This window comes from Netta rufina (assembly GCF_964035555.1).
Source record: "Netta rufina genome assembly, chromosome: 7".
NCBI classification, from domain to species: domain Eukaryota; kingdom Metazoa; phylum Chordata; class Aves; order Anseriformes; family Anatidae; genus Netta; species Netta rufina.
The window spans coordinates 30573429-30583653 of record NC_140130.1 but is presented as its reverse complement, the minus strand read 5'-3'; the positions used below and the strand labels follow the sequence as shown (position 1 = coordinate 30583653).

The 10225-nt window shown below is 51.5% G+C and overlaps 1 protein-coding gene across 1 annotated transcript; it reads left to right on the top strand.

Annotated features, from left to right (window-relative positions):
- Positions 1-2330: 2330 nt before the first annotated feature.
- Positions 2331-5836, top strand: VAX1 (ventral anterior homeobox 1; the record flags this gene model as incomplete). The annotated part of the gene is made up of 3 exons (XM_084290564.1): positions 2331-2568; positions 3988-4175; positions 5279-5836. 3 exons carry the CDS (start codon positions 2331-2333, stop codon positions 5834-5836), a joined length of 984 nt encoding a protein of 327 aa, XP_084146690.1.
- Between the last annotated feature and the right edge of the window lie 4389 nt (positions 5837-10225).

Here is a 10225-nt window from a genome sequence, read left to right as displayed (position 1 = left end):
TTCTGTTTTTTCCTCTTTTTTTACTCTTGTTTTCTTTTTTCATTTCCTTTCCTTCCTTTTTCTTCCTTTTTTACTCCCTTTTTTCTTTTTTTTTCTTTCCCCTTCCTTAATTTTCCATTCTTTTTTTTTCTTTCCTTTTTTTTTCCTTTCTTTCCTTACTTTTCTTTCTCTTCTTTTCTTTCTCTCCCTTTCCCATTCTTTGTCTTTCTTTCTTTTCTTTCTTTTCTCTTTTTTCTTTCTTTTCTTTTCTCTTTTTTTTATTTTCCCTTCTTTTCTTTCTTTCCTTTCTTTTCTTTCTTCTCCTTTCTTTTTCTTTCTTTTCCTTTATTGTTCTTTCTTTTCCTTTATTTTTCATTCTTTTTTTCCTTTCCCTACTTTCTTTCCCCATCTCCTCCCTTCTCCCCTTTTCCCTCTCTCCCTTTCCCACCCATTCTTTTCCCTTCCTCTCTCTCCCTCCCCCGTTTTTCCCTTCCCTGACATTCCCACTTAGGACGCCCAAGCCCAGGCCGACTGGGATGAAGCAGAAGGTGCTGGGTGGCGCAGGATGGGGCCCTCAGGGTGGGCTGGGGCGCTGTGGGGGTGCAGCAGGCTGGTGGCCCCAGGTGGGTGCCCCGGCCCTGGGCAGCGCCCGGTGGCGGCTGGGCTGCGGGGTGAGGCGTTCTCAGGGAAAATTCCTCCCGTCGCTCTCAGGCCCCTAAACTCTTTGTGAATGGGGCCAGTGCAACATGTGGCCTTTCACCTCGCCCGAGAACCACTGCCAGACAGCCACACTCAGAGAATTGTTTGTTAATAGTCCAATTAGATAATTGCCATCTTTCACTCCTTTTGCTCTACATTTCCCATAAAGGAATGAATAAGGAGAGCAGCATGAAGAGGGCTTCTGCCCTGCAAGGTGACAAGAAGGACTGGAGCATGCTCTTTGCACAAGGCCATTTGCTTGAATTGAATCATTGTAGCCTAATCAATGGTCTTATTGGATTACTGGCTGTTGCGGTTCTCAAAGATATTGTAGCAGAGACAATGAAATAGCTAGAGTAAAACTTTTTTCCCCTTTAGTGGATCACGCAGTTGAGATTTTTCACGGGCTATCTCTCCCTCTCCCTCTTTCTCCCCCTCTCTCTCCTTCTCCCCCCCTCCTGGATCCACTGCACACAAAGCTGGCTCTTTTTTTTTTTTTTTCTTTTTTTTTTTTTTTTCCTTCAATGAGCAGGCTCTGCGAATAGGTTCAGTGTTGGTGAAGGTGCAGAATTAGCACACACACACACACACACGCCCGCCCGCATGCACACACACACACACACACGCAGAGGGAGAAGCACAAAAAGCGAGTGTCGGGACTGAAATAAGGAGAGGTAGGAGTTTAAGATGGCTGTCTGTGGGGAGATGTGTTGAGGAGGATTTCTGCCGGCCAAGAGGACCTGCTGCCTCGGACAGAGCTGCCTGGAGGAAGAACTTTTTGGGGTGTGTGCGCGCTGGCGATCTGTTTGTTTGTTTGGCATCCAGGGGGCTGCCCCCCCCCTCCCTGCAACTGCATTTTTCCAGCCCTTCCTCGCAGCTTTATTCAGATTTATTTGGCGTGCTCTGGAGAAAGCCACTACATAATCGGGAGGTCAAAGGCATACTGAAGAAAGTTAATAATGGCTGCTAATGGTGCTAACAATTCAGGGTGAATCTTGTCAAAAGTTTTTTTTTTTTTTTTTTTTCCCTCTCCCCCCCCCCCCTTTTTTTTTCCTCTTTTTTTTTTTTTTTTTTTTTTTTTTTTTTTTCTGGAAGTCTCAGTCTTTTGATTGTGTGTTTCCTGAAAGCAAGACCAATCATTTCAGTTTATTCACTGGCTAAACTCTACTTGATTGGGGACAAGCACACAAACCATCCATTACGATCTGATATATTATCCAAACAATTTAGTGTATTCATGAGGTAACCTAAATGTGGAGGCTGCAAAATTACCCGTAATCAATTGAAACAGCGAGTGCGCGTCCCTCTGTGTGTCTAACAACTACATGTCTCTGTAATAAGGCAGACATTAAATCATTTTAGAGTTGTACTGTTGAGTACCTGATCACTGGGCGCTCTGGGAAGCTGGACAGTCACATTAGGACGCTGGGACTGAGGAAGCCGCTGCTTTTCCAGTGGGATAAAACCCGACCTTCCTTACTCGAGGTGCTTTACAGATCCCCACCGATCTGACCCTAAGCCGTGCAATATCCAGCATAGACTTCGTCTTCTTCTGCTATCGCTACTCTTCTTTTTTTTTTTTTTTTTTTTTTGGTTGTTGTTGGTTTTATTTTTTCTCGTTTTTGTTTTTTTTTTGTTTTTTATTGCACTACATGTTTGGGAAACAAGACAAAATGGACGTTAGATGCAGTTCAGAGACTGAAGCTAACCGGGTCTCGAAGAACGGACATAAAGAGGGCAAGGAAAGCAAAGGGTCTGAAGGAAATATTTCTACTTCTTTTTTGAAGGATCAGCAAGGGACTTTTTCTGCCTCTGCAGCTACGGAAGACTGTAATAAAAGTAAATCTAGTTCTGCTGACCCGGACTATTGCAGGAGGATCCTAGTTAGAGGTATGACTCGGAGGTATTTCGGGGAGGGGGGGGAGAGGAAGGTGAGCAGCGCTCACACCCGGCGGATTTATTTCTCCCGTGGGCTCGGCTTTGCCCTGTCCCTACTCTTGGACACCCGGGGGCCAGAAGCCCCCGAGCTGAGCCCGCTCCTGCCGGGGGCTCCCCGGCAGCCCCCCGAGCGGAGCTGCCCCCGTGAAGCTGCCCCCGCCGCCCCCCGAGCCCCGCATCCCGGGAGCAGGACGGATTTTTAATCAACCATCAGCCTTCAAATGAACGGAGGGTGTTTTTTTAATTTTTATTTATTTTTTTTAATTTTGTATAATTTATTTTCCTCGGCCCTCGTCTCCCTCGCGGTAAACGAACGAAATCGTTCTGCCGGGGAAAAAATAAAAATTAAAATTAAAATCGGGTTTATCAAGGTGCGTTTGGGGGGAGGAGGGAGAGAACGGAGCGGTAACAAAATTAGCGAGAAGCAGGCCTTGTAAACAATAATTAATCCTTGCGCGACCGAGTGACCCAGAGAAGGGTCAGATTAAAATGATGTGCTCGTCTCTGGTTTAACACGTACCGGGGAGGCAAAATCACGGGAAAGAAGTTGGGAAAGCTTTAATGCAACGCGAACCTGGCCCTGGCTTGACAGTCGCCTTAATAAGATTTGTCCCGCTTTCTTTCGGTCTTCGGTGCTACCGGAAAAGTGAGGTTTCGGCGGGCTGTCGGGTGCCTCGTTTTGTGTTTTCTTTTTTTTTTTTTTTTTTTTTTCTTCCTCCTGTTCGCCAAAAAAAAACAAATCCCGGCAGCGACGGCTGGAGGAGTCCCCGGGGTGGCGGTGGGCAGCCGGCCAGCCCGTGCCCGGGAGGTTCCCGCCTGCTTTGGCGCATGGGAAACTTTTAAAAAATATATTTTATTTTTTCTTAATAAAAAAAGACGATTTTATATTTTAAGGGGCAGCGGGAGGGGGCTTCCAGCAATTCCCTACCCGGAGCCCGGGGGGAACAAAGGGTAGCCCAGCCCTGCGGTCACAAAGCCCGGCCTGGAGCATCTCTCCCCGGCCTCCCAGAGGGGCCGGGGTGATGCCGCAGTGCCGTACTGTCACCGCGATGTGCTCAAGCCAATTTTAAATGGGCTGAGGGGATTATTTCCAGAGCCCTGGGCCCCATCACCCCCTCCTCCCTTCTCTGGTGGGTTGGTTTTTTTTTCCCCCTTCCTTGGGTGCAGTGGCCAGGTGCAATCTGGGGGTTCCCGCTCCATCCTCCCTCGGGTCTCGGTCTGGAAAGCGCTGCCGGTGGCTTTCTGCTTGCCTAGCGAAGGAGAAAAAGAAAAAGAAAAAAAGAAAAAAAAAAAAAAAAGAAAGAAAGAAAAAGAAAGAAAGAAAAAAAGAGGTTTCCTGGGTGTAAAACTGCCTGCGCCTTTCTTTGCCAGATGCCAAAGGTTCAATCCGAGAGATTATTCTGCCTAAGGGGCTTGATCTGGACCGTCCCAAGCGGACCCGCACCTCCTTCACGGCCGAGCAGCTCTACCGCCTGGAGATGGAGTTCCAGCGGTGCCAGTACGTCGTGGGGCGGGAGCGCACCGAGCTCGCCCGGCAGCTCAACCTCTCCGAGACTCAGGTACCCCTCGGGACGGGACTCCCGGTTCCTTCCGTGGGGTTAAAAATGGGGCCCGGGCAGGCCCGGGTCTCTCCGAGGCCCTGCGCGCTTTTTGCGCGCCCCTGCGCAGGCCCCGGGAGCCGTGGTTTAGGGCTGGAGGGGCAGAGCCGCCCCCGGGAGCCCACCCACGCGTGTCCGGCCGTGGGGCCTCGTGGGGGGGAGCGATAAGAATGGGGGGAGCCTCGGGGATGCGCCCGGGGTGCCCCGGGGGATGCGAAGGTGGCCGGGGACAGGCGTGTCCCCGCGGCTGCGTGGGGCCGTGGGGGCTCGGCCACGCAGCCAAACCCACCCGGGGATGCAGGGAAGAGAGGGGAGGCCGAGCCGTGAGCTCCTAAATTTGGGAGGGGCTCGCAGGGGGCTTCCCCTGCGAGCTGCTGGATTTAGGGACCTGTCCTCTGGTGGCTGCGTCCTGCTGGGTGCCACGGGTCGGGGCCGGGGGCTGCCGGGCTCCGAGCCCCGCAGGGCTGCCGAGGTGGGGCTCGCCCCGTCCCACCGCCCCCGGCCCGCCGGGAGACGCAGGAGCGGGGCAGAGCCACCAAAAGCCGGGCTTGTGCGAGCCGGTTTCTTCCTCTTACAAAATATCACCCAACAAGAAATCCCCCTGACAAGCTAATTAGCTTTTTTTTTTTTTTTTTTTTTTTTTTTTTTATTTCCCCTGCCGGCTGGGAGTGACAAGTTCACTAGCTGGGGGGTTCTGGGAACCTCCATGCTGTTGGGTTTGGGTTGTTTTTTTTGAAGGGGACGCTTTTTATTTTATTATTATTTTTATTATTTTTTTTTAGGGGAGAGAAGGTTGAGCAGGTTCCTTTTTAAAGCCAAACACTGTGCAAAAGGGCCAGGAGGTGATGCTGCCCGGGGGTGCCCCGAGGGGCTGCTCTCAGCACCCTGAGCAGGGCCAGGGGGTCCCTGCGGGGACTGGGTGGAGCACCGGGGGTCTGGCGGGGAGACGACCCCCGAGGACACCCGACGGGGGGTGCCGCAGGCGGGATGCGGGGCGTAGAGCCGCGGGTCCCCCCCTTTTTCCCCTCTGACCCTGCCTTTTTCCCCCTCTCCCCATCCCGCAGGTAAAAGTGTGGTTCCAAAACCGGCGCACCAAGCAGAAAAAGGACCAGGGCAAAGACTCGGAGCTGCGCTCCGTCGTATCCGAGACCGCCGCCACCTGCAGCGTCCTGCGGCTGCTGGAGCAGGGCCGCCTGCTCTCCCCGCCGGGGCTCCCGGGCCTCCTGCCCCCCTGCGGCACCGGGCCGCTGGGCTCGGCTCTGCGGGGACCCGGCCTGGCCGCGGGTACCGGCAGCTCGGCGGCGGCGGCGGCGGCGGCGGCGGCGGCTCCCCCCGGGGGCTCCCCGCATCCTGCGGCCGGCGGCAGCGCGGCGGGGCCGCCCCCCCCGGGGGCGCTGCACGGAGCCGCCGCCGCCGCCGCCGGCCCGGGGCTGTTCGGGCTGCCGGTGCCGTCGCTGCTGGGCTCGGTGGCCGGCCGGTTGGCCTCCGCTCCCCTGGCCGTGGCCGGTTCCCTGGCGGGCAACTTGCAGGAACTGTCGGCCCGCTACCTGAGCTCGTCCGCCTTCGAGCCCTACTCCCGGACCAGCAATAAAGAGAGCGCGGAGAAAAAAGCGCTGGACTGACTCCGAGCGCCTCGGCCCGTATTTATATTTAGAGTATCTATTTGTGGCGATATTTATGGGACAGGCGGCGGCCCCCCTCCCGCCCATCCTTCCTCCCTCCCCTCTTTCCCTTCCTCCCTCGCCACCGCCTTCCAGCCCCGCGGCTCGGCTCGGCACGGCTCGGCACGGCACAGCTTGGCACGGCTCGGCACGGCTCGGTATGGCACGGCACGGCACGGCACGGCAAGGCACGGCTCGGCAAGGCACGGCACGGCTCGGCTCAGCTTGGCACGGCTCGGCACGGCTCGGCACGGTTCCCTCCGAAGGGCCGGGGCGCAGCGAGGGGAGCCCCCCAACCCCCCTGCCCGGCTCTCCCTGCCCCGCCGGGCCCGGGGCTCTTCTGTCGGCCCGGGGAAGGGGGGTCAGTGTGTCTGTCCGTCTGTCTGTCTGTCCGTCTGTCTGTTCGGCTGCTCTGACACCGGGAGGAAAGGCAGAGCGGACTGGGCGAGCTTTGGCCGGGCTGTCTGGGATCGGCTCCGGCCAATGCCAAGCGAGGGAGCAGGATTTCGGGGAGAGGAAGATGGAGCTGCCAGGTGATGCCCGGTTATTTTTATTTTTCCATTTTCTTTTTTTTTCTTCTTTTTTTTTTTTTTTCATTTTTTTTTTTCCCAGACTTCAGTGACTCTTAAGCACAAAGGTCGGGGGGCTCCACCTGGGGCCCCGTCCCATACACACTCGCTGCACTCCGCACCGACATCCTCGCTGCCTGCCCTTCGCACCAGCCAGGAAAATGTCCAGCAACTTTTTTTTTCTTTTTTCATGACAAATCTTGAATGTGGGAAGGGCCGGAACGGACTGCCTCGAAAATACACGCACGGAGCGGGGAGACAGAAACCAGTGGCTGTAGAGATTTGGGATCAAACTCTCTCCCTTCGAGAAATCTCAGCGTCCCTTTTTGTAGTCCCACGGGTCAGTCCTGCGGACCTGGTCTGCAAAAGCAAAGCTGCAGATAAATAGTGGAAGTGACGACTCGATTTGCTTCCACATTTGTTGCGATGGTAATTTTTTTTTTTTTTCTCCTATTTGATTTTTTTTTTTTCCAAATAATTTCAATGCTCATCTAAATCAAAAAAATCGTTAGCCTTTCTTCCTCCTAAAATAACCCTCTCGTATATCGCTCACACTTCAATTAAAATGAACGTACAACATAAGAAGTGTATCTTCTGTTGTTATTTTTGTACTTTAAAATACACCTATGTAACAATTATTTTTTTTCTTCTTCATGATCCTTACTGCTGTTTTCTCCACAGACATATGTATTTCATCTTATAGTATTCCAGATCGATTTCTTGTTCAATTTCAGTACTTGAATTTGCCAGAAAAGGGATGCTGTACTTAGCTAGTTACTCGGGAAAATTATTTCTTTGCTTTGGTTTTAAGTTTCTTTCATTTCTTTAAACTTTAACACATGGCGTTTACAAACTGTATAAATACGTGCCACCAAACTGTAACCAAAAAAAAAAAATTACAAAAAGTGGAATGGTTGCTGTAGTATATAGAATTAATTATAGACCAGAACTGGACAGAAAGAGCTGGACAGAAAGAAAATAGTAATTTTATTGTAAATTATTTACGTCTGAAGTTTCTAGGCAACTAGTCGGAAAAATAATGAATGAATCGAGCGCTGAGCCCTTGCTACTAACTTTTGTTCTGAATGTTTTGGATATTTGGATGTTTTGTATTTATGTGGTGAGAGTGAAATATATTATATCTATATGACGACGGAATTAGGTGTATTTTCGTCTTATATTTGTAGCACCCAACTTACCTTCATCTAATACTTGCGCTACCAAGAAAAAAAAAATCCTATTCCTCCATAACAACCCTAATTTTAAATTTTTGTTTAATTTTATTATTTTTTTATTATTGTTTAATTTTATTTTTATTTTTTTGTAGGCGGTGGCTGTGAGATCCGTCTCACGGGGCGGGAGCTCTGCTCCTTGCCCTGAGCAGCCGGGGCGGTTCGGGGCACCCTGCTCGCCCAAGCCCCGGCATCCCCGGCTCCCACCCAGTGCCTGGGGTGCCCCCAGCCCCATCTCCAGACCCCAACCCCTCTCGGGGAACCAAAGCGGGTGCCTGGCGGGGCAGGGGCTGGGCCTGGTGTGGACCGAGGTCCCTGCAGTGTGCGTGTGCCGACGTGAGGAGATCCCATGCATACGTGCACATCTCTGGGTGGGCAGGAAGGGGTTGTATGGGGTTTCTTCGCAGCCATTGCTTGCAGCCCGCTTGGCAGCCCAGCCCCAAGACCCCCGTGAAGGGCAGAGGGAGTGGGGCAGAAAACATGATTTTCAGAGGCTCCCCACAGGCCCTGGCTCTTGCAGGGCCACTGCGAGGCGTCAAACTGCGGCCACCCCACACCACCCCATACCACCCTGCAGCACCCTATACCATCAGCCCTGCCTGCTTCTGGGCTCTGCTGGGCTTTGCTGGGCACCCAGCCCACACTGGGCACATGTACTGCTCAGGGGGAAGAGGGAATGGTGTGGTGGTGATGGTGATTTGGTTTTTATTTATTTTTTATTTTATTTTATTTTATTTTATTTTTTTAGTGTGTTGAAATGATTTGTGGATGGAAAGGCAATGTGGGTGAAGGAGGGTTTCACAGGTGGCGTTGGAAGAGGAAACAGAAACTGATGGTCAAGATTGAAAAAGTTTATGGGGTGGGGAGGGGAAGCAGTGTTAAAAAGAGCTGAGTGTGACAGCACGGACCTGCCGGGGAGAGATGATAGCTTTTGGTCTCTGCTTTGCCTGTGTGGGCTGCACAGCCCTGGGCAAAGAGAGGAGCCTTGGCTCAGGCTGTCCGTGCCGAGAAGGTGATCCCCAACCTTCCCAGGCGCCTTTGCCCCATATGGGGCAGTCCCATACCATGAATTTACCTCGCCTCACAAGGACCCCTCTGCTGCTGAGACAGGGCCACTTTGTCACGCAAATCTGGGGTCACATCACATCACAGAGCAGCCTCGTGTGCCTCCACCTAAAAAGAGGATTTCTCTGCTATTTTATTTTTTTTAGCTGGAGGCAGTGGGGTGTTTCATGTCCCCTCACATATGTACTGTGAGGCCCTTCTTCCTGGCCTGAGGTCCCTGGGCTGGAACCATGTTCACTGAAAGCCCTTTGCTCCTTACCTAAGGTAATTTAAACCAGTGTCCAGCTAAATTGTCCACACAAACAGTAAAGCAGCAATTTTACTTATTTTAAGGCTCCTCTGTATACACAAGAAGAATAAATATTTATATTATTACCACTATTATTAATTATTTCTAAATATTTCTGAATGAATACATGCCCCTAGGTGCAATGGAGACTTGTCTAAGCATTCAAGTAAAGGAACAGTTGAAGACATTTTTAAGAATTCAAGTAAAGGAATAGTTTAAGACATTTTTTTTCCCTTGTCTTTTTTTTTTCTTTCTTTTTTTTTTTTTTTCTGTCTTCTTCAAGTCCCACCCATCCCAGCTCCCTCCTGGAGGCTGCCTTCGGCTGGAAGCAGAGCAAAGGCCTCCCCACCCCAACAGGAGGGAAGCAATTTGAAGCTTCCCGCACCTCCCTGGGCTTCCTGGGTGCCCAAATACCCTCTGTGCAGCAGGAAAAACTGAAACACGTTGGTCTGATTTCTGTAAAACAAGGGTGGGAATGCCACCTGTGGCTTACAGTTGCACAGAACGAGTTAAAAACCACGCACAGACACGTCCCTGCGTGCAGGACGTCTGCATCAAGAGCCTGCTGATAAGCAGTAGTCCCGTTTCTTTTTTGCCAGCTGCACCAAAGCTGTCCTGAACCTGTGTGCTTGTGGTTATTGATATGTTGAATTTCCTGCTCCCAGAGGCATGAACACGAGCCACCTTCCCGAAACTAGCTGCTGCTGAAGGGCTGTGCTGCGGCTCATGCAGTACCTCTATTTGTGCCCAGCACCACAGCATCTGTGCTCAAACTGGAGAATATTGGGCTCGTGCAGAGGGAGCACGAGTGTATGTGAGTTGTGGGGAGTGTATTTAGCAGGAAAGCAAGTAAACAAAATATAAACCCATCCACAGTGTGATTTTTTTAAAGGAAATCATAAGAAGTATTTCTGCGGCAGGCAGACTTCATCAAACTTTCCCTTAACAGCAGCCACACTTGGGACTTCGGGTGATGAAGCAGTAACAAAGACAAAGGGCTATTTTAGTTGGTTCAGCTGCACCCGAGGAATATTTTCACAGGTACCTGGACACAGTGCCTCGTCCTGTGGCTCTCAGGAAGGCAAAACTCCCAGGATCAGCTCTGGAGCACCCACGGAGAACACAAAACAATGTTAGCCACGTCCATGTAGGGAAAAGAGGAATTAGTCTATTTAGAGGATTTTTTCAAAAGCAT